At 44.3% G+C, this 25,925-nt stretch overlaps 1 protein-coding gene across 2 annotated transcripts; it reads left to right on the plus strand.

Annotated features, from left to right (window-relative positions):
* The first annotated feature begins 792 nt into the window (after positions 1–792).
* Positions 793–25,479, plus strand: LOC118947699 (zinc finger protein 260-like). Of its 2 annotated transcripts, XM_036972691.1 has the most exons (5): positions 793–1,319; positions 12,130–12,286; positions 12,916–13,013; positions 13,149–13,257; positions 23,119–25,479. In XM_036972691.1, exons 1-5 carry the CDS (start codon positions 1,125–1,127, stop codon positions 24,867–24,869), a joined length of 2,310 nt encoding a protein of 769 aa, XP_036828586.1. In that variant the 5' UTR covers positions 793–1,124; the 3' UTR covers positions 24,870–25,479. The 2 variants fall into 2 exon arrangements, with proteins under 2 accessions (XP_036828586.1, XP_036828587.1); XM_036972692.1 differs by lacking the exon at positions 793–1,319 and having other exon boundaries at positions 11,523–12,286.
* Positions 25,480–25,925: the final 446 nt, after the last annotated feature.

Here is a 25,925-nt window from a genome sequence, read left to right on the forward strand (position 1 = left end):
CAACAGGACTCTGTAGGGTATCACCATGGTGTAGCCGCAGGACAGCTAGTTTCCGTCCTCCTCTGGGTACACTGACTTCAATACAAAACCCAGGAGGCTCAAGGTTCTCAAGCCCTTCCATAGACTTACACAGTAATTATGACAACTTCTGGAGGACGTCCTCCAACCTATCAGAGCTCTTGCAGCATGAACTGACATGTTGTCCACTCAATGCTAGGATCAGAGAATGAATCCAGTACTGAAAGCAAAAGCTACAGCTAGCTAGCACTGCAGTGCATCAAACGTGGTGAGTAGTTTGACTCAAAGAGAGAGAGGACAATAGTTTAGCAGTTTTGAACACATACATTTCTTTTAAAATGAAGGAGAGAGAGAGAGAGAGCTATATTTTGTTGTATTTTTTTTTCACTTTCACTTAGACCTCTACAACTACACCCAGAAAATGTATACCAATTATAGCACCACCCAAAAGGGCACTTTAGAGACTGGTAGGGCAAAGAGGCATGTGCTCTACACAGGGAGAACCCCATCTGCCACTGCTTCATTTGGCTGCTCACTTCAATAGCCCATATGCCACTGGGTGAGATCAGTTTTCGTTGTTTTTTGGGCAGATGCGCCTTGGCCGATTTAGCTCGGGAATATGCTACCATCGACAATCTGTCTCCTAATCCTGTCTAATGGGCAGGTCAGCCCTGGAGGGAAGAATTGGCTGTAAAGAAGTAAGAAAGAACATAGCATCTGATTGTTTTTAAATTACTTCTTATGACTTATGGTTTAACAGAATAAACGATGTCGTGGAGATTTTTCCAATTTGCGTTACCCACTTCAGTCAGCAGATGGCGACGTGCGTCTTTCAGGTGATGCTTCCTGCGTGACGTCAAATCTAGTGGACGGAACTGGAGGCTTCTTCAACAGCTACAAAACGCTTCTGATTCAACCAACGCGGTGGTTTCCTGGCGAACATAAAACCGAACACTTTAGACTATTCTTGTGTGTATTAATGTCAGTGTTTGCTTGTTAAATTAAATGCGCCAATTTGTTAAATTGAGAACGTTACTGCACTAGGCTAATCGCTAATGCTAGCTAGCTAGCTAGCTAACATCCCGACCTTGAGCTCACTAAGAAATATGGAGAAAGAGAAAGAAGCTCTAGGGCTGAACATCATCGTAAAAGAAGAAGAGGAAGAAGCTTTAAGAATAAAAAAGGAAGAAGAGGAGACTGTCACATTAGAAGAAGAAGAGGAGACTGTCACAGAAGAAGAAGAGTTGGATATTACAGTGAAAGAAGAGAAAGAACCTTTTGGAGTAAACGACGAAGAGGAGATAGGTTTCAGAATCAAAAAGGAGGAAGATGCCATAACATTAAAAGAAGAAAATGTAGTGAAAGAAGAGAAAGAACCTCTTGGAGTAAAAGAGGAAGATGAGGCTTTCTCAATTAAAGAGGAGGAAGACGTTTTGGGAGTGAAAGAGGAGGAGACTGAAGATCAGATTAACACCAGTGAGTACTGTCTTAAAAACAGGGGCACAAACTATGCTGTTGTTGAACTAATGTGTGGTTTTAAAGTGGCATTCTACTGAAGTTCTACACTTGAATATGTTGTTCAGTACTGTAGGACATGTTTAAGGGGCAATCTGCCATTGGTTCATATATTTTTGGGACTTTTAAATGTGATTTATTGAATTCTCCATGTGGTCGAACAAATGCTTTAACATTTGCATTTTAGGCCCTGTTTAGAGATATTAATGCCTCTTGTAAGACTCTGATTGTAATAGTAGATCATAAGTTTACCATCTGTTTGATGTCCTCATTCACACAGGAGAGAGACATGACTATGGTGGATCCTCTGGGGAGCCTGAACAACATCCTGATGCTGACGAGGCAGAGAAGAGTCTCTCCAGATCAGAACACCAGATGGTACAGCTTGGTCTGGTCTAGCATACAGCTTGCTCTCTCTGGGTCTGGGCTGGGTTCCTGTAAAGCACTTTATGACAACAGTGGCATCAGCATCCATAATGATATGTGTCTGTGTCCCCTCTTTATGGTTACCAGGACAACGCTAGCCCTTCCTCCCTCCCGGAGTCCCCGTGTCATGCCTCTCCTGGTAGCACCTTACTGCTGGGTATGAAGAGGTTGTCTGTGCTGCTGGTGGACTGCAGGAAAACAACAGGGCTGAGTGGAACTGTGAGAGGAGGAGAAGAGAAGAAAGGATCAGATTTGACTCATCAAAGTAAGTGATGTAGCTTAGTTTGAACAAATACAATAGATCTGCTCACTGGTATCTGTTACCAGGACAACCAGCAGAGTTCTGTTAGTTCTGGGATTGAACCCGGGTCTGTAGTGACACCTCAAGCACTGTGATGCTGTGCTTTAGACCGCTGTGCCACTCAGGTGGCAGCTCCTTTGTTTGGCTGACGTTGAGGGACCGGTTGTTTAGCTGGCACCCCGCTCGTTCTCCTCAGGGGCTCCACGACATCTCTGAGTCGTTATGCTCAGAGCGGGACAAAATCTATTTTAGCTCATCCGGTAGGGCGTCGTTGGGCGTCGTAGGGCGTCGTTGGGCGTCCGCGACGTGACTCGTTTTTTTGTATTCCGTGACTGTTAGAAGCCTCGTATCCTCGACCCACTAAATAAGTCTTCAACATTTCTATCACCACTACCACATTAACAGACTGACTACTACCACAGACTGACCACTACCACATGGACAGACTGACTACTACCACATTAACAGACTGACTACTACCACAGACTGACCACTACCACATGGACAGACTGACTACTACCACAGACTGACCACTACCACATGGACAGACTGACTACTACCACAGACTGACCACTACCACATGGACAGACTGACTACTACCACAGACTGACCACTACCACATGGACAGACTGACTACTACCACAGACTGACCACTACCACATGGACAGACTGACTACTACCACATGGACAGACTGACTACTACCACATGGACAGACTGACTACTACCACAGACTGACCACTACCACATGGACAGACTGACTACTACCACAGACTGACTACTACCACATGGACAGACTGACTACTACCACATGGACAGACTGACTACTACCACATGGACAGACTGACTACTACCACATGGACAGACTGACTACTACCACTACTACCACATGGACAGACTGACTACTATCACTACTACCACAGACTGACTACTATCACATGGACAGACTGACCACTACCACATGGACAGACTGACCACTACCACATGGACAGACTGACTACTACCACATGGACAGACTGACTACTATCACTACTACCACATGGACAGACTGACCACTACCACATGGACAGACTGACTACTACCACATGGACAGACTGACTACTATCACTACTACCACATGGACAGACTGACCACTACCACATGGACAGACTGACCACTACCACATGGACAGACTGACCACTACCACATGGACAGACTGACCACTACCACATGGACAGACTGACTACTACCACATGGACAGACTGACCACTACCACATGGACAGACTGACCACTACCACATGGACAGACTGACCACTACCACATGGACAGACTGACTACTACCACATGGACAGACTGACTACTACCACATGGACAGACTGACCACTACCACATGGACAGACTGACTACTACCACATGGACAGACTGACTACTATCACTACTACCACAGACTGACTACTACCACATGGACAGACTGACTACTATCACATGGACAGACTGACCACTACCACATGGACAGACTGACCACTACCACATGGACAGACTGACTACTATCACATGGACAGACTGACTACTATCACTACTACCACAGACTGACTACTACCACATGGACAGACTGACTACTATCACTACTACCACAGACTGACTACTACCACATGGACAGACTGACCACTACCACATGGACAGACTGACCACTACCACATGGACAGACTGACCACTACCACATGGACAGACTGACCACTACCACATGGACAGACTGACTACTACCACATGGACAGACTGACTACTATCACATGGACAGACTGACTACTATCACTACTACCACATGGACAGACTGACCACTATCACTACTACCACATGGACAGACTGACTACTATCACATGGACAGACTGACTACTATCACTACTACCACATGGACAGACTGACTACTATCACTACTACCACATGGACAGACTGACTACTATCACATGGACAGACTGACTACTATCACTACTACCACATGGACAGACTGACCACTATCACTACTACCACATGGACAGACTGACCACTACCACATGGACAGACTGACTACTACCACATGGACAGACTGACTACTATCACATGGACAGACTGACCACTACCACATGGAGAGACTGACCACTACCACATGGAGAGACTGACTACTACCACATGGACAGACTGACTACTACCACATTAACAGACTGACTACTATCACTACTACCACAGACTGACTACTATCACATGGACAGACTGACCACTACCACATGGACAGACTGACTATTACCACATGGACAGACTGACTACTACCACATGGACAGACTGACTACTATCACTACTACCACATGGACAGACTGACCACTACCACATGGACAGACTGACTACTATCACTACTACCACATGGACAGACTGACTACTACCACATGGACAGACTGACTACTACCACATGGACAGACTGACTACTACCACATGGACAGACTGACCACTACCACATGGACAGACTGACTACTATCACTACTACCACAGACTGACTACTACCACATGGACAGACTGACCACTACCACATGGACAGACTGGCTACAACCACATGGACAGACTGGCTACAACCACATGGACAGACTGACTACTACCACATGGACAGACTGACTACTATCACTACTACCACATGGACAGACTGACTACTATCACATGGACAGACTGACTACTATCACTACTACCACATGGACAGACTGACCACTATCACTACTACCACATGGACAGACTGACCACTACCACATGGACAGACTGACTACTACCACATGGACAGACTGACTACTACCACATTAACAGACTGACTACTATCACTACTACCACAGACTGACTACTATCACATGGACAGACTGACCACTACCACATGGACAGACTGACTATTACCACATGGACAGACTGACTACTACCACATGGACAGACTGACTACTATCACTACTACCACATGGACAGACTGACCACTACCACATGGACAGACTGACTACTATCACTACTACCACATGGACAGACTGACTACTACCACATGGACAGACTGACTACTACCACATGGACAGACTGACCACTACCACATGGACAGACTGACTACAATCACTACTACCACAGACTGACTACTACCACATGGACAGACTGACCACTACCACATGGACAGACTGGCTACAACCACATGGACAGACTGGCTACAACCACATGGACAGACTGACTACTACCACATGGACAGACTGACTACTATCACTACTACCACATGGACAGACTGACTACTATCACATGGACAGACTGACTACTATCACTACTACCACATGGACAGACTGACCACTATCACTACTACCACATGGACAGACTGACCACTACCACATGGACAGACTGACTACTACCACATGGACAGACTGACTACTACCACATGGACAGACTGACTAGTACCACATGGACAGACTGACTAGTACCACATGGACAGACTGACTACTACCACATGGTCAGAACCCGGGTCTGTAGTGACACCTTGAATTTGCCCATGTCTGTAAGAACCCTGTATAGGCTACTTGCTCAGCCAGCAAATGAAAGATGAAAATCACCTGAAATTATTATTACATCACTTTTCTGTCAGATCGGACAGGTTGTTTTTGTTGCTTTCTTTTATTCAGGCCAGTAAATTTCAGTCTTCCCCTGGGAAATGTACCTGAATGTTGAACCCTGTGTGTGTGTGTGTGTGTGTGTGTGTGTGTGTGTGTGTGTGTGTGTGTGAGCACTGTGTGTGTGGTGCGCGTTGGTCCTATATGTCTACCAGTTGATGCCCGGTCTGCCCCTGGGAAATGTACCTGAATGTTGAACCCTGTGTGTGTGTGTGAGCACTGTGTGTGTGGTGCGCGTTGGTCCTATATGTCTACCACTTCGTGTAGCCCGTTAGCCATGCTAATGTCTTCAGGTAGACTGAAAGACAATTTAAAGGTAAGGAGCCTACCTGTCAGAATCGTGATTATTTGCATCAATCCGGTGACTATTTTGTTAGAAAAAACTCCCATTGCAACACACGCATTACAGACAGACTGGTGTCTGGTGGCACTTCAATTAAAGGGTAACTACACACAAAAAAAATCACATTTCTCACATTTTTCCCAGATCTCAAAAATGGCACTCTTGTGGTTGTCTCACCTAGCTACCTTAAGATGGATGCACTAACTGAGGGAAACTGTATTTGCTATCACTGTTGTGGTTGTCTCACCAAGCTACCTTAAGATGGATGCACTAACAAGTTGCTCTGGATAGTGACCATACTATTCCCTTAAAGCCACACAGTGTGAAATACATGGGTCATGTGAACAATGGAGCACATGCATCACATGCTAAGAGCACTTGACTGTAAGTCTCTCTGGATAAGAGGGTCTGACTAAATGACTAAAATGTATGTGGAGATTTCATTCAGGTCTCCCTGTTTTAACCACTCTGTTTATCTTTGGCAGAAGAGAGACCCGACTCAGAGGAACCAGAGACGTCTGAACCAGCGAGACGACACCACTGTTCCCAGTGTGGAAAGAGTTATACCCGTTTATGGAGCCTGAAAAACCATACGAGAACACATGCAGAGAAGAAGTCTTACAACTGTTCCCAGTGTGGAAAGAGTTTTAACCATTTAGGAAATCTTAAAAACCACAAGAGAACACATGCAGAGAAGAAGTCTTACAACTGCTCTCAGTGTGCAAAGAGTTTTACTCATTTATGTAATCTAAAATCGCATGAGAGACGACACACAGGAGATAAGCCTTACCAATGCTCTCAGTGTGGTAAGAGATTTATTGAGTCAACAGAACTGAAAGTTCATAAGAGAATACACACAGGGGAAAAACCATTCCAATGCTCTCAGTGTGTAAAGACATTTTCCCGACCAGGGGACCTGAAATCACATGAGAGAATACACACAGGGGAAAAGCCGTACCACTGTTCCCATTGTGAAAAGAGTTTTGGCTGGTCAGGGACACTGAAAGAGCATGAGAGAATACACACAGGAGAAAAGCCATTCCAATGCTCGCAGTGTGGAAAGGGTTTTAGCCAGTTACGGTACCTGAAAACGCACGAGATGATTCACACAGGAGAGAAGCCTTTCCAGTGCTCTCAGTGTGGAAAGAGTTTTATCCTGTTAGTAAACCTGAAATCACATGAGAGAATACACACAGGGGAAAAGCCATACCATTGTTCCCATTGTGAAAAGAGTTTCAGCTGGTCAGGGACACTGAAAGAGCATGAGAGAATACACACAGGAGAAAAGCCATTCCAATGCTCTCAATGTGGAAAGGGTTTTACCCAGTCAGGGAGCCTGAAAATGCATGAGAGAATGCATACAGGAGAAAAGCCATTCCACTGCTCCCAATGTGGAAAGAGTTTTACCCAATTAAGGAGCCTGAAAAGTCATGTGGTGACACACAAAGGAGGGTAGCCTCACCTCTGCTCCCAGTGTTGAAAGAGTTTTACCCAATTAAGGAGCCTGAAAAGTCATGTGGTGACACACAAAGGAGGGTAGCCTCACCTCTGCTCCCAGTGTGGAAAGAGTTTTACCCAATTAAGGGTCCTGAAAGAGCATAAAATAATACATACACTCTTCATGTCACTAATTTTCAGAGGACCTGAAATCACAGGAGAGAAAAGAGAGGCTGTGTTCTGACCTTTGTACTTTGACTGAGAATGTGTTGAAATCTAATGAAATCCATGAAATCTAATTTGTATATATAAAATCATACTCACAAATAGGCCTAAATTAGTTTTTCTATTCTTCATCTTGAGGCATGTTCAGATTTGATCAAATGTATTTTCTATTTTGTTTTGATTATAAACTTTGATTGGATACAAACTATTAGCTCGAAAATCTTAAAATTTGGATATTTCAAAATGTAACTTAACATATAGATGAATATAATTTGTATTTTTTTTTTCATTCTAACCTTGATTCTTTGAACTTTGAAACATCTTTCATTCGTTTTTTTTGTTTTTCATTGAGTAAATGTGTTCATCAAGATAAAGGACTATGAAACTGATGACTTGTTCTGGTGAAATGTTTACATTTGAGTCATTAAGCAGACACTCTTATCCAGGGCGACTTACAGGAGAAATTAGGGTTTAAGTTCCTTGCTCAAGGAGCACATCGATAGATTTATCAGCTAGTCGGCTGGGGGATTCAAACCGTCGACCTTTCGGTTACTGGCCCAACACTAGACTACCTACCACCCTAAAGTCTTTCCTTGATTCCTTGCGTCCTCCCCCCCTCCAAAACTCATTGGAGGAGATCTGAGATTATCGTCTCCTCCTATATGACCAGAGAAGATTGAAAGAGAGGATGCTGGGAAATCAAGGAAAGACCTGAGATCTTCACCCTAGTAGATTGCTGTTCTACTGTTGGAGAATGGAACCACTAAAACAGGCACACTCAAGTCAATCCAGGCGACTTGTTTTGCCCCTGAACAAGGCAGTTAACCCACTGTTTCCCGGGAGGCTGTCATTGTAAATAAGAATTTGTTCTTAACTGACTTCCCTAGTTAAACAAAGGTTAAATAAAAAATGTATAAATAAATATTTCAGGCCCACTGACGCCCACAGTTTAAAAACATACAATGACATCAAGACATCCAGAGTTTAACAACACTGATCTTTTGCTACAAAGGCCCCTTTTTCTCTACAATTGGTAGTTACAGTCTTGTCCCAACGCTGCCACTCTTATACGGACTCAGAAGAGGCGAAGGTCGAGAGTCTTGCGTCCTCCGAAAACACGACCCCCGCCAAGCCACACTGCTCGCTTAACCCGGAAGCCAGTTGTACCAATGTGTCGGAGGAAACGCGTACAGCTGGCGACAGAAGTCAGCGTGCATTGGCCCGACCCGCCACAAGGAGTTACTAGAGCGCGATGGGACAAGGACGTGCCGGCCAAACCCTCCCCTAACCACACTGGACCAAACCCTCCCCTAACCACACTGGGCCAAACCCTCCCCTAACCACGCTGGGCCAAACCCTCCCCTAACCACACTGGGCCAAACCCTCCCAAACCACGCTGGGCCAAACCCTCCCCTAACCACACTGGGCCAAACCCTCCCCTAACCACGCTGGGCCAAACCCTCCCCTAACCACACTGGGCCAAACCCTCCCCAAACCACGCTGGGCCAAACCCTCCCCTAACCACACTGGGCCAAACCCTCCCCTAACCACGCTGGGCCAAACCCTCCCCTAACCACACTGGGCCAAACCCTCCCCAAACCACGCTGGGCCAAACCCTCCCCTAACCACGCTGGACCAAACCCTCCCCTAACCACGCTGGGCCAAACCCTCCCCTAACCACGCTGGGCCAAACCCTCCCCTAACCACGCTGGGCCAAACCCTCCCCTAACCACACTGGGCCAAACCCTCCCCTAACCACGCTGGGCCAAACCCTCCCCTAACCACGCTGGGCCAAACCCTCCCCTAACCACACTGGGCCAAACCCTCCCCTAACCACGCTGGGCCAAACCCTCCCCTAACCACACTGGGCCAAACCCTCCCCTAACCACGCTGGGCCAAACCCTCCCCTAACCACGCTGGGCCAAACCCTCCCCTAACCACTAGGCCAATGCTCTAACCACGCTGGGCCAAACCCTCCCCTAACCACGCTGGACCAAACCCTCCCCTAACCACACTGGGCCAAACCCTCCCCTAACCACGCTGGACCAAACCCTCCCCTAACAACACTGGGCCAAACCCTCCCCTAACCACGCTGGGCCAAACCCTCCCCTAACCACACTGGGCCAAACCCTCCCCTAACCACGCTGGGCCAAACCCTCCCCTAACCACGCTGGGCCAAACCCTCCCCTAACCACGCTGGACCAAACCCTCCCCTAACCACACTGGGCCAAACCCTCCCCTAACCACGCTGGACCAAACCCTCCCCTAACCACGCTGGGCCAAACCCTCCCCTAACTACTAGGCCAATGCTCTAACCACGCTGGACCAAACCCTCCCCTAACCACACTGGACCAAACCCTCCCCTAACCACACTGGGCCAAACCCTCCCCTAACCACGCTGGACCAAACCCTCCCCTAACCACGCTGGGCCAAACCCTCCCCTAACCACTAGGCCAATGCTCTAACCACGCTGGGCCAAACCCTCCCCTAACCACGCTGGACCAAACCCTCCCCTAACCACGCTGGACCAAACCCTCCCCTAACCACACTGGGCCAAACCCTCCCCTAACCACACTGGGCCAAACCCTGCCCTAACCACGCTGGACCAAACCCTCCCCTAACCACACTGGGCCAAACCCTCCCCTAACCACGCTGGGCCAAACCCTCCCCTAACCACACTGGGCCAAACCCTCCCCTAACCACGCTGGGCCAAACCCTCCCCTAACCACGCTGGGCCAAACCCTCCCCTAACCACGCTGGGCCAAACCCTCCCCTAACCACTAGGCCAATGCTCTAACCACGCTGGGCCAAACCCTCCCCTAACCACGCTGGACCAAACCCTCCCCTAACCACACTGGGCCAAACCCTCCCCTAACCACGCTGGACCAAACCCTCCCCTAACCACTAGGCCAATGCTCTAACCACGCTGGGCCAAACCCTCCCCTAACCACACTGGGCCAAACCCTCCCCTAACCACGCTGGGCCAAACCATCCCCTAACCACGCTGGACCAAACCCTCCCCTAACCACACTGGGCCAAACCCTCCCCTAACCACACTGGGCCAAACCCTCCCCTAACCACTAGGCCAATGCTCTAACCACGCTGGACCAAACCCTCCCCTAACCACGCTGGACCAAACCCTCCCCTAACCACACTGGGACAAACCCTCCCCTAACCACGCTGGGCCAAACCCTCCCCTAACCACTAGGCCAATGCTCTAACCACGCTGGGCCAAACCCTCCCCTAACCACGCTGGACCAAACCCTCCCCTAACCACGCTGGGCCAAACCCTCCCCTAACCACGCTGGGCCAAACCCTCCCCTAACCACGCTGGACCAAACCCTCCCCTAACCACACTGGGCCAAACCCTCCCCTAACCACACTGGGACAAACCCTCCCCTAACCACGCTGGACCAAACCCTCCCCTAACCACGCTGGGCCAAACCCTCCCCTAACCACGCTGGACCAAACCCTCCCCTAACCACGCTGGACCAAACCCTCCCCTAACCACTAGGCTACCAGCCACCCCAATTAGGTGTTGTTAGCCATGTGTCTTGGCCCATTTTTAATTTTTTAATGCGGCCATCGACAATTTGTTGCCTAATGGGAAGGTCAGCCCGGGAGGAAAGTATTAGCTGTATGAAGTAAAAAAGAACACAACATCTGGTTGTTTTTAAATAACGTCTTATGACATTGTTCGCCAGAATAAATTATGGAATGGAAATTTTACCAATCTGCGTTACCCACGCCAGTCAGCAGATGGCGATGGAAGGCTTTCAGGTGATGTTTCTTGCGTGACGTATAATCTAGTGGACGGAAAGCTTCAACGACATTAAAAGACTACTGATTCAACCATTTCGGTAGCGCACATTAAACCTGTCTTGTTTATATTAATGTCCGTGTTTTTAAACATCATTCTGTTTTACGTATTGACTAGTTGAAAAAAAAAGAAGTTATTTGCTTGTTAAATTAAATTGGCTAATTTGTTCAATTGTTAACGTTACTGCACTAGGCTAAACGCTAATGCTAACTATCTAGCTAGCTAACATCGCGACCATGTGCTCACTAAGCTATTCGGAGAAAGAAGCTCTAGCGCTGATCATCATCGTAAAAGAAGAAGAGGAAGAAGCTTTAAGAATAAAAAAGGAAGAAGAGGAGACTGTCACATTAGAAGAAGAAGAGGTGGATATTACAGTGAAAGAAGAGAAAGAACCTTTTGGAGTAAACGACGAAGAGGAGATAGGTTTCAGAATCAAAAAGGAGGAAGATGCCATAACATTAAAAGAAGAAAATGTAGTGAAAGAAGAGAAAGAACCTCTTGGAGTAAAAGAGGAAGATGAGGCCATCTCAATTAAAGAGGAGGATGAGGAGGAGACTGAAGATCCTGTTAACACCAGTGAGTATTGTCTTAAAAATAGGGACACAAACTGCAGTTGTTGAACAAATGTGTGGTTTTAAAGGGCATTATACTGAAGTTCTACACTTGAATATGTTGTTCAGTACTGTAGGAATTGTTGAAGGGGCAATCTGGCAGTGGCACATATATCGGGGTGGCAGGTAGTCTAGTGGTTAGAGCGTTGCAACTCAAATCCCTGCGCGGACAAGGTGAAACTCGTCGTTCTGCTCATGTGGGGTTTTTAAGGGGCATTCTACTGAATTTCTACGCTTGAATATGTTGTTCAGTACTGTAGGAATTGTTAAATGGTCGATCTGCCATTGGTGCATATATTTTAGGGACTTTTCAATTAGATGTATTGAATTCTCCATGTGGTCGACATTAAAGTTCCCCTCATCTAGTATAACAGTCTTTTAAAATTCAATATTGCTGCGTATGTTCTACTTAAAATATAAAAAAGGCACCCATTTAGTGGAACGACCCTTTTACATTTGCATCGTAAATTAAAGTGCATCAAGATGAAAGTGGACATTCTGGCTCTGTTTAGACATATTCATGCCTCTTGTAAGACTCTGATTGTAATAGTAGATCATATGTTTACCATCTGTTTGATGTTCTCATTCACACAGGAGAGAGACATGACTATGGTGGATCCTCTGGGGAGCCTGAACAACATCCTGATGCTGACGAGGCAGAGAAGAGTCTCTCCAGATCAGAACACCAGATGGTACAGCTTGGTCTGGACGAGCAAACAGCTTTCTCTATCGGGGTCTGGGCTGGGTTTCTGTAAAGCACTTTATGACAACAGTGACATCAGCATCCATAATGATATGTGTTTGTGTCCCCTCTTTATGGTTACCAGGACAACGCTAGCCCTTCCTCCCTGCCGCAGTCCCCGTGTCGTTCCTCTCCCGGTAGCACCTTACTGCGAGAGGAGAAGAAGAAGAAAGGATCAGATTTGACTCATCAAAGTAAGTGCTGTAGTTTAGTTTGAACAAATACAATAGATCTGCCACAGTGGTATCTGTTACCAGGACAACCAGCGGAGTTCTGTTAGTTGACAGGAAGATAGACTGGTGGATATGGATGTTATGAATATCATAACACTGAAAAAGGATTCTGCCAATGAAAAGAGAGGAACCAATTGACCATATAAAACCTTGATGAAAGTTAGCTTTAGAGAGAAAGTTTCAAGATGATCCAATGTAAGGTTCATGTTTTACAAAAACTTTTTCTCAAAACATTATGGATGTTACATTGCCTGTCGCAGTCAACGCCCCTGTCTTTACAAGACTGTAGAACATACAAGCTAAACTCAAGACCCTTCAAGTTGGTCTGTATTGCTTCATTAACATCTCATCTTCAGAACTTCGATCGGGGACAGCTGTGAGTGTTAAAAACATGGACAAAACTCTTTGGCCTCCAATGTAATGAACGCTCTCTAAGCCGTTTCTATCAGCCAGACTTGGCCTCCTCTGTAATGAAAGCTCTCTAAGCCGTTTCTATCAGCCAGACTTGGCCTCCTCTGTAATGGAAGCTCTCTAAGCCCGTTTCTATCAGCCAGACTTGGCCTCCTCTGTAATGAAAGCTCTATCAGCCAGACTTGGCCTCCTCTGTAATGAAAGCTCTCTAAGCCGTTTCTATCAGCCAGACTTGGCTTCCTCTGTAGTGGAAGCTCTCTAAGCCCGTTTCTATCAGCCAGACTTGGCCTCCTCTGTAATGGAAGCTCTCTAAGCCCGTTTCTATCAGCCAGACTTGGCCTCCTCTGTAATGGAAGCTCTCTAAGCCCGTTTCTATCAGCCAGACTTGGCCTCCTCTGTAATGGAAGCTCTCTAAGCCCGTTTCTATCAGCCAGACTTGGCCTCCTCTGTAATGGTCAAATGAATGTCATTTCCTACTTGATCAGGTCAAATAAAGCCTGAACTCCAACATTTTTCAAATATTGCACCATTGCTTGGGCTCCTGAGTGGCACAGCGGTCGAAGGCACTGCATCTCCGTGCTAGAGGCGTCACTACAGACCCTGGTTCGATTCCAGGCTGTATCGCAGCGGTCTAAGGCACCGCATCTCCGTGCTAGAGGCGTCACTACAGACCCTGGTTCGATTCCAGGCTGTATCGCAGCGGTCTAAGGCACCGCATCTCCGTGCTAGAGGCGTCACTACAGACCCTGGTTCGATTCCAGGCTGTATCGCAGCGGTCTAAGGCACCACATCTCCGTGCTAGAGGCGTCACTACAGACCCTGGTTCGATTCCAGGCTGTATCGCAGCGGTCTAAGGCACCGCATCTCCGTGCTAGAGGCGTCACTACAGACCCTGGTTCGATTCCAGGCTGTATCGCAGCGGTCTAAGGCACTGCATCTCCGTGCTAGAGGCGTCACTACAGACCCTGGTTCGATTCCAGGCTGTATCGCAGCGGTCTAAGGCACCGCATCTCCGTGCTAGAGGCGTCACTACAGACCATGGTTCGATTCCAGGCTGTATCGCAGCGGTCTAAGGCACCGCATCTCCGTGCTAGAGGCGTCACTACAGACCCTGGTTCGATTCCAGGCTGTATCACAACCGGCTGTATTTGGGAGTCCCATAGGGCGGCACACAATTGGCCCAGCGTTGGCCAGGGTAGGTCAGTCATTGTAAATAAATTTGTTCTTAACTGACTTGCTTAGTTACATAAAGGTAAAATAACATCTTCCAAAACATTTCATATTAAAATATATTTTGGTATTAAAACATATGTTGGTGTCCACATATGTCTTCGGTTTACAGTTGAACAAAACAATCTGAATAATTGACTAAATGTTATTTATTCCACAAAGAAATTCCAATATTATTGGCACCTTCTAGAAGCAGTTAGAAATTATGAGATTTCAAGCAGCTGATTCTCCTTTACTTTGGAATTGAACTCACCTCTGGTGACCCTTACTGCAGGACTAACTGGTGGTGTTAAATAGCTGTATGTAATGTACCCTTACTGCTGGACTAACTGGTGGTGTTAAATAGCTGTATGTAATGTACCCTTACTGCAGGACTAACTGGTGGTGTTAAATAGCTGTATGTAATGTACCCTTACTGCTGGACTAACTGGTGGTGTTAAATAGCTGTATGTAATGTAATGTACCCTTACTGCTGGACTAACTGGTGGTGTTAAATAGCTGTATGTAATGTAATGTACCCTTACTGCTGGACTAACTGGTGGTGTTAAATAGCTGTATGTAATGTACCCTTACTGCAGGACTAACTGGTGGTGTTAAATAGCTGTATGTAATGTACCCTTACTGCTGGACTAACTGGTGGTGTTAAATAGCTGTATGTAATGTAATGTACCCTTACTGCTGAACTAACTGGTGGTGTTAAATAGCTGTATGTAATGTACCCTTACTGCTGGACTAACTGGTGGTGTTAAATAGCTGTATGTAATGTACCCTTACTGCTGGACTAACTGGTGGTGTTAAATAGCTGTATGTAATGTAATGTACCCTTACTGCAGGACTAACTGGTGGTGTTAAATAGCTGTATGTAATGTACCCTTACTGCTAGGACTAACTGGTGGTGTTAAATAGCTGTATGTAATGTAATGTACCCTTACTGCAGGACTAACTGGTGGTGTTAAATAGCTGTATGTAATGTACCCTTACTGCTGGACTAACTGGTGGTGTTAAATAGCTGTATGTAATGTACCCTTACTGCTGGACTAACTGGTGGTGTTAAATAGCTGTATGTAATGTAATGTACCCTTACTGCTGAACTAACTGGTGGTGTTAAATAGCTGTATGTAATGTACCCTTACTGCAGGACTAACTGGTGGTGTTAAATAGCTGTATGTAATGTAATGTACCCTTACTGCAGGACTAACTGGTGGTGTTAAATAGCTGTATGTAATGTACCCTTACTGCAGGACTAACTGGTGGTGTTAAAAGCTGTATGTAATGTACCCTTACTGCTGGACTAACTGGTGGTGTTAAATAGCTGTATGTAATGTAATGTACCCTTACTGCTGGACTAACTGGTGGTGTTAAATAGCTGTATGTAATGTAATGTACCCTTACTGCAGGACTAACTGGTGGTGTTAAATAGCTGTATGTAATGTACCCTTACTGCTGGACTAACTGGTGGTGTTAAATAGCTGTATGTAATGTACCCTTACTGCTGGACTAACTGGTGGTGTTAAATAGCTGTATGTAATGTACCCTTACTGCTGGACTAACTGGTGGTGTTAAATAGCTGTATGTAATGTACCCTTACTGCTGGACTAACTGGTGGTGTTATATAGCTGTATGTAATGTACCCTTACACCACTAACTGGTGGTGTTAAATAGCTGTATGTAATGTAATGTACCCTTACTGCTGGACTAACTGGTGGTGTTAAATAGCTGTATGTAATGTACCCTTACTGCTAGGACTAACTGGTGGTGTTAAATAGCTGTATGTAATGTACCCTTACTGCTGGACTAACTGGTGGTGTTAAATAGCTGTATGTAATGTACCCTTACTGCTGGACTAACTGGTGGTGTTAAATAGCTGTATGTAATGTACCCTTACTGCTGGACTAACTGGTGGTGTTAAATAGCTGTATGTAATGTACCCTTACTGCAGGACTAACTGGTGGTGTTAAATAGCTGTATGTAATGTACCCTTACTGCTGGACTAACTGGTGGTGTTAAATAGCTGTATGTAATGTACCCTTACTGCTGGACTAACTGGTGGTGTTAAATAGCTGTATGTAATGTAATGTACCCTTACTGCAGGACTAACTGGTGGTGTTAAATAGCTGTATGTAATGTACCCTTACTGCTGGACTAACTGGTGGTGTTAAATAGCTGTATGTAATGTACCCTTACTGCTAGGACTAACTGGTGGTGTTAAATAGCTGTATGTAATGTACCCTTACTGCTAGGACTAACTGGTGGTGTTATATAGCTGTATGTAATGTACCCTTACTGCTAGGACTAACTGGTGGTGTTAAATAGCTGTATGTAATGTAATGTACCCTTACTGCAGGACTAACTGGTGGTGTTAAATAGCTGTATGTAATGTACCCTTACTGCTAGGACTAACTGGTGGTGTTAAATAGCTGTATGTAATGTACCCTTACTGCTGGACTAACTGGTGGTGTTAAATAGCTGTATGTAATGTACCCTTACTGCTGGACTAACTGGTGGTGTTAAATAGCTGTATGTAATGTAATGTACCCTTACTGCTAGGACTAACTGGTGGTGTTAAATAGCTGTATGTAATGTACCCTTACTGCTGGACTAACTGGTGGTGTTAAATAGCTGTATGTAATGTACCCTTACTGCTGGACTAACTGGTGGTGTTAAATAGCTGTATGTAATGTACCCTTACTGCTGGACTAACTGGTGGTGTTAAATAGCTGTATGTAATGTAATGTACCCTTACTGCTAGGACTAACTGGTGGTGTTAAATAGCTGTATGTAATGTACCCTTACTGCTGGACTAACTGGTGGTGTTAAATAGCTGTATGTAATGTAATGTACCCTTACTGCTAGGACTAACTGGTGGTGTTAAATAGCTGTATGTAATGTACCCTTACTGCAGGACTAACTGGTGGTGTTAAATAGCTGTATGTAATGTACCCTTACTGCTGGACTAACTGGTGGTGTTAAATAGCTGTATGTAATGTACCCTTACTGCTGGACTAACTGGTGGTGTTAAATAGCTGTATGTAATGTAATGTACCCTTACTGCTAGGACTAACTGGTGGTGTTAAATAGCTGTATGTAATGTACCCTTACTGCAGGACTAACTGGTGGTGTTAAATAGCTGTATGTAATGTACCCTTACTGCTGGACTAACTGGTGGTGTTAAATAGCTGTATGTAATGTAATGTACCCTTACTGCTGGACTAACTGGTGGTGTTAAATAGCTGTATGTAATGTACCCTTACTGCTAGGACTAACTGGTGGTGTTAAATAGCTGTATGTAATGTACCCTTACTGCTGGACTAACTGGTGGTGTTAAATAGCTGTATGTAATGTACCCTTACTGCTGGACTAACTGGTGGTGTTAAATAGCTGTATGTAATGTAATGTACCCTTACTGCTGGACTAACTGGTGGTGTTAAATAGCTGTATGTAATGTACCCTTACTGCAGGACTAACTGGTGGTGTTAAATAGCTGTATGTAATGTAATGTACCCTTACTGCTGGACTAACTGGTGGTGTTAAATAGCTGTATGTAATGTACCCTTACTGCTGGACTAACTGGTGGTGTTAAATAGCTGTATGTAATGTAATGTACCCTTACTGCTGGACTAACTGGTGGTGTTAAATAGCTGTATGTAATGTAATGTACCCTTACTGCTGGACTAACTGGTGGTGTTAAATAGCTGTATGTAATGTACCCTTACTGCAGGACTAACTGGTGGTGTTAAATAGCTGTATGTAATGTAATGTACCCTTACTGCTGGACTAACTGGTGGTGTTAAATAGCTGTATGTAATGTACCCTTACTGCTGGACTAACTGGTGGTGTTAAATAGCTGTATGTAATGTAATGTACCCTTACTGCTGGACTAACTGGTGGTGTTAAATAGCTGTATGTAATGTACCCTTACTGCTGGACTAACTGGTGGTGTCAAATAGCTGTATGTAATGTACCCTTACTGCAGGACTAACTGGTGGTGTTAAATAGCTGTATGTAATGTAATGTACCCTTACTGCTGGACTAACTGGTGGTGTTAAATAGCTGTATGTAATGTACCCTTACTGCAGGACTAACTGGTGGTGTTAAATAGCTGTATGTAATGTACCCTTACTGCAGGACTAACTGGTGGTGTTAAATAGCTGTATGTAATGTACCCTTACTGCTAGGACTAACTGGTGGTGTTAAATAGCTGTATGTAATGTACCCTTACTGCTGGACTAACTGGTGGTGTCAAATAGCTGTATGTAATGTACCCTTACTGCAGGACTAACTGGTGGTGTTAAATAGCTGTATGTAATGTAATGTACCCTTACTGCTGGACTAACTGGTGGTGTTAAATAGCTGTATGTAATGTACCCTTACTGCAGGACTAACTGGTGGTGTTAAATAGCTGTATGTAATGTACCCTTACTGCAGGACTAACTGGTGGTGTTAAATAGCTGTATGTAATGTACCCTTACTGCTAGGACTGACTGGTGGTGTTAAATAGCTGTATGTAATGTACCCTTACTGCAGGACTAACTGGTGGTGTTAAATAGCTGTATGTAATGTACCCTTACTGCAGGACTAACTGGTGGTGTTAAATAGCTGTATGTAATGTACCCTTACTGCTGGACTAACTGGTGGTGTTAAATAGCTGTATGTAATGTACCCTTACTGCAGGACTAACTGGTGGTGTTAAATAGCTGTATGTAATGTACCCTTACTGCTAGGACTAACTGGTGGTGTTAAATAGCTGTATGTAATGTACCCTTACTGCTAGGACTAACTGGTGGTGTTAAATAGCTGTATGTAATGTGCCCTTACTGCAGGACTAACTGGTGGTGTTAAATAGCTGTATGTAATGTACCCTTACTGCAGGACTAACTGGTGGTGTTAAATAGCTGTATGTAATGTACCCTTACTGCTGGACTAACTGGTGGTGTTAAATAGCTGTATGTAATGTAATGTACCCTTACTGCAGGACTAACTGGTGGTGTTAAATAGCTGTATGTAATGTAATGTACCCTTACTGCTGGACTAACTGGTGGTGTTAAATAGCTGTATGTAATGTACCCTTACTGCTGGACTAACTGGTGGTGTTAAATAGCTGTATGTAATGTAATGTACCCTTACTGCTGAACTAACTGGTGGTGTTAAATAGCTGTATGTAATGTACCCTTACTGCTGGACTAACTGGTGGTGTTAAATAGCTGTATGTAATGTAATGTACCCTTACTGCTGGACTAACTGGTGGTGTTAAATAGCTGTATGTAATGTACCCTTACTGCTGGACTAACTGGTGGTGTTAAATAGCTGTATGTAATGTACCCTTACTGCAGGACTAACTGGTGGTGTTATATAGCTGTATGTAATGTACCCTTACTGCAGGACTAACTGGTGGTGTTAAATAGCTGTATGTAATGTACCCTTACTGCAGGACTAACTGGTGGTGTTAAATAGCTGTATGTAATGTACCCTTACTGCTGGACTAACTGGTGGTGTTAAATAGCTGTATGTAATGTACCCTTACTGCAGGACTAACTGGTGGTGTTAAATAGCTGTATGTAATGTACCCTTACTGCTGAACTAACTGGTGGTGTTAAATAGCTGTATGTAATGTACCCTTACTGCTGGACTAACTGGTGGTATTAAATAGCTGTATGTAATGTACCCTTACTGCTGAACTAACTGGTGGTGTTAAATAGCTGTATGTAATGTACCCTTACTGCTGAACTAACTGGTGGTGTTAAATAGCTGTATGTAATGTACCCTTACTGCTGAACTAACTGGTGGTGTTAAATAGCTGTATGTAATGTACCCTTACTGCAGGACTAACTGGTGGTGTTAAATAGCTGTATGTAATGTACCCTTACTGCAGGACTAACTGGTGGTGTTAAATAGCTGTATGTAATGTACCCTTACTGCTGGACTAACTGGTGGTGTTAAATAGCTGTATGTAATGTAATGTACCCTTACTGCTGGACTAACTGGTGGTGTTAAATAGCTGTATGTAATGTACCCTTACTGCTGGACTAACTGGTGGTGTTAAATAGCTGTATGTAATGTAATGTACCCTTACTGCTGGACTAACTGGTGGTGTTAAATAGCTGTATGTAATGTACCCTTACTGCTGGACTAACTGGTGGTATTAAATAGCTGTATGTAATGTACCCTTACTGCTGGACTAACTGGTGGTGTTAAATAGCTGTATGTAATGTACCCTTACTGCTGGACTAACTGGTGGTGTTAAATAGCTGTATGTAATGTACCCTTACTGCTGGACTAACTGGTGGTGTTAAATAGCTGTATGTAATGTACCCTTACTGCTGGACTAACTGGTGGTGTTAAATAGCTGTATGTAATGTACCCTTACTGCTGGACTAACTGGTGGTGTTAAATAGCTGTATGTAATGTACCCTTACTGCAGGACTAACTGGTGGTGTTAAATAGCTGTATGTAATGTACCCTTACTGCTAGGACTAACTGGTGGTGTTAAATAGCTGTATGTAATGTACCCTTACTGCTAGGACTAACTGGTGGTGTTAAATAGCTGTATGTAATGTACCCTTACTGCTGGACTAACTGGTGGTGTTAAATAGCTGTATGTAATGTAATGTACCCTTACTGCAGGACTAACTGGTGGTGTTAAATAGCTGTATGTAATGTACCCTTACTGCTGGACTAACTGGTGGTGTTAAATAGCTGTATGTAATGTACCCTTACTGCTGGACTAACTGGTGGTGTTAAATAGCTGTATGTAATGTACCCTTACTGCTGGACTAACTGGTGGTGTTAAATAGCTGTATGTAATGTACCCTTACTGCTGGACTAACTGGTGGTGTTAAATAGCTGTATGTAATGTACCCTTACTGCTGGACTAACTGGTGGTGTTAAATAGCTGTATGTAATGTACCCTTACTGCTAGGACTAACTGGTGGTGTTAAATAGCTGTATGTAATGTAATGTACCCTTACTGCTAGGACTAACTGGTGGTGTTAAATAGCTGTATGTAATGTACCCTTACTGCAGGACTAACTGGTGGTGTTAAATAGCTGTATGTAATGTACCCTTACTGCTGGACTAACTGGTGGTGTTAAATAGCTGTATGTAATGTAATGTACCCTTACTGCTGGACTAACTGGTGGTGTTAAATAGCTGTATGTAATGTACCCTTACTGCTGGACTAACTGGTGGTGTTAAATAGCTGTATGTAATGTAATGTACCCTTACTGCTGGACTAACTGGTGGTGTTAAATAGCTGTATGTAATGTACCCTTACTGCTAGGACTAACTGGTGGTGTTAAATAGCTGTATGTAATGTACCCTTACTGCTAGGACTAACTGGTGGTGTTAAATAGCTGTATGTAATGTACCCTTACTGCTGGACTAACTGGTGGTGTTAAATAGCTGTATGTAATGTAATGTACCCTTACTGCTGGACTAACTGGTGGTGTTAAATAGCTGTATGTAATGTACCCTTACTGCTGGACTAACTGGTGGTGTTAAATAGCTGTATGTAATGTACCCTTACTGCTAGGACTAACTGGTGGTGTTAAATAGCTGTATGTAATGTAATGTACCCTTACTGCTGGACTAACTGGTGGTGTTAAATAGCTGTATGTAATGTGCCCTTACTGCTGGACTAACTGGTGGTGTTAAATAGCTGTACTGCTGCTGCTTACTCACGTAGTGAGGAATCCCCCTGTATGGACATTCAACTGTAGATGGATGACACGTAGTGAGGGATCCCCCTGTATGGACATTCTACTGTAGATGGATGACACGTAGTGAGGAATCCCCCTGTATGGACATTCTACTGTAGATGGATGACACGTAGTGAGGAATCCCCCTGTATGGACATTCTACTGTAGAAGGATGACACGTAGTGAGGAATCCCCCTGTATGGACATTCTACTGTAGATGGATGACACGTAGTGAGGAATCCCCCTGTATGGACATTCTACTGTAGAAGGATGACACATACTGAGGAATCCCCCTGTACTGTAGATGGATGACACGTAGTGAGGAATCCCCCTGTATGGACATTCTACTGTAGAAGGATGACACGTAGTGAGGAAGAGCACTTGCCTGTAAGTCTCTCTGGATAAGAGGGTCTGATAAATGACTAAAATGTATGTGGAGATTTCATTCAGGTCTCCCTGTTTTAACCACTCTTTTTATCTTTGGCAGAAGAGAGACCCGACTCAGAGGAACCAGAGACGTCTGAACCAGTGAGACGACACCACTGTTCCCAGTGTGGAAAGAGTTTTAACCATTTAGGAAATCTTAAAAACCACAAGAGAACACACGCAGAGAAGTCTTACAACTGCTCTCACTGTGCAAAGAGTTTTACTCATTTATGTAACCTAAAATTGCATGAGAGACGACACACAGGAGATAAGCCTTACCAATGCTCTCAGTGTGGTAAGAGATTTGTTGAGTCAACAGAACTGAAAGTTCATAAGAGAATACACACAGGGGAAAAGCCGTACAACTGCTCTCACTGTGCAAAGAGTTTTACTCATTTATGTAACCTAAAATCGCATGAGAGACGACACACAGGAGATAAGCCTTACCAATGCTCTCAGTGTGGTAAGAGATTTGTTGAGTTAACAGAACTGAAAGTTCATAAGAGAATACACACAGGGGAAAAGCCGTACCACTGTTCCCAGTGTGGAAAGAGTTTTTCAACATTAAATGTCTTGAAAATGCATGAGAGAATACACACAGGGGAAAAACCATTCCAATGCTCCCAGTGTGTAAAGACATTTTCCCGACCAGGGGACCTGAAAATGCACGAGAGAATACACACAGGGGAAAAGCCGTACCACTGTTCCCAGTGTGGAAAGAGTTTTACATGGTTAAAGGTCTTGAAAATGCATGAGAGACGACACACAGGGGAAAAACCATTCCAATGCTCTCAGTGTGGTAAGAGATTTATTGCGTCAACAGAACTGAAAGTTCATAAGAGAATACACACAGGGGGAAAACCATTCCAATGCTCTCAGTGTGTAAAGACATTTTCCCGACCAGGGGACCTGAAATTACACGAGAGAATGCACACAGGGGAAAAGCCGTACCACTGTTCCCAGTGTGGAAAGAGTTTTACAAGGTTAAACGTCTTGAAAATGCATGAGACAATACACACAGGGGAAAAACCATTCCAATGCTCTCAGTGTGTAAAGACATTTTCCCGACCAGGGGACCTGAAATTACACGAGAGAATACACACAGGGGAAAAGCCGTACCACTGTTCCCAGTGTGGAAAGAGTTTTACTCAGTTAGGGAGTCTGAAAAGTCATAAGCGAATACATTCTGGAGAGAAGCCTTATCACTGCTCCAAATGTGGAATTGCCTTTTCAGAGTTAAAAACCTTGAAAATGCATGAGAGAATACACACAGGTGAGAAGCCGTACCACTGTTCCCACTGTGGAAAGAGTTTTAGACAATCGCAACAGCTGAAACAACACGAGAGAATACACACAGGAGAAAAGCCTTACCACTGTTCCCAGTGTGGAATGAGTTTTAGGCAGTTAACGGGCCTCAAAGGTCATATGCAAATGCACTCTGGAGAGAAGTCAAACACATGTTCTCATTGTGGAAAGAGTTTTCTGAGGTTAAGCACTCTGAAATCGCATGAGCATATACACACATACAACAAGGAAAAGCTCTACCAATGTTCCGTGTGTGGAAAGTGGTTTACCCAGTTAGAAGCCCTGATTATGCATGACAGGACACACACAGGAGGGGATAAGACCTACCACTGCTCCCAGTGTGGAAAGAGATTTAACTGGTTAAGGCAGCTGAATAAGCATGAAAGAATACATACACAGGAGGAGAAGACATACCACTGCTCTCATTGTGGAAAGACATTTTCCCAGTCAGAGGACCTGAAATCACATGAGAGAATAGAGAGGCTGTGTTCTGACTTGTGTTTCTGACTGATCATTTGTGTTTTTGTTTCATGCCACGTGAAATCAAATTGTATGAAACCAGAAAAAAGGTTAACTTTTGTTGTTTTTTCATTTAGAGACATGATCACGTCTAATATCAGATTAAATATTTAAAACGGTCTGTTTGGTTTTGATGAGCTTTGATTGATTTGATAAGTATAAACCCTCTGTTGTTCATCATATGATTTTCTATTTGTTAAGAGATTTTTTTTTCATCAATAATGACTAATTGTGTATACATTTCAATCAGGACTGACTAATCAGAATACTATTATGTTACTGTATAGATGTATGAATTTTCTTTTAATCCTAGTACTGAATATAATGTGTGTAAATATAATCAAGAATTAGAACAATGACTTTCTGTTCCTTGGTAGAAATGAATGAACTTATCGTCAGACTGGCTAGAATGCTTATCTACACAGGCAGACTTTGGCTCGGTCATAAATGTGGGAAGGCTTGAGAACTATACAGCCATTGTACCGGTGTGGAGAAGAAGGCGGTACGAAGACTAATGACGTCATTTTCAGTTTATAACCCGTTGTAAAATGTTTCATGTTCAGTACTCTCGAGAATAAACGCTGCTGATTGATTTCGAGACTGGTCTCTGTCCATTTTAGGCACAAAAAAAAGAGTCTTACAAATTCTTAGGAGTGTTTAACCGTGTTTAATTTAATTGGGTAATAAAACATGTAGGACTTTAAATCCAGTAACACTATTGCAAAGAGTCAACGATTATATAAGTAAGTAAGTGGCACAAGTCTTTGTGTTTGTATTTATGATGGATTCCTCCCTAAACTAAGGCATATCTACAACACATTAAGTGTGTGTCCTCAGGCCACTACTCTTCCTGGGGTCCAGCTAAACTAAGGCATATCTACAACACATTAAGTGTGTGTCCTCAGGCCCCTACTCTTCCTGGGGTCCAGCTAAACTAAGGCATATCTACAACACATTAAGTGTGTGTCCTCAGGCCCCTACTCTTCCTGGGGTCCAGCTAAACTAAGGCATATCTACAACACATTAAGTGTGTGTCCTCAGGCC

Source organism: Oncorhynchus mykiss, unplaced genomic scaffold (assembly GCF_013265735.2).
Source record: "Oncorhynchus mykiss isolate Arlee unplaced genomic scaffold, USDA_OmykA_1.1 un_scaffold_189, whole genome shotgun sequence".
NCBI lineage: Eukaryota > Metazoa > Chordata > Actinopteri > Salmoniformes > Salmonidae > Oncorhynchus > Oncorhynchus mykiss.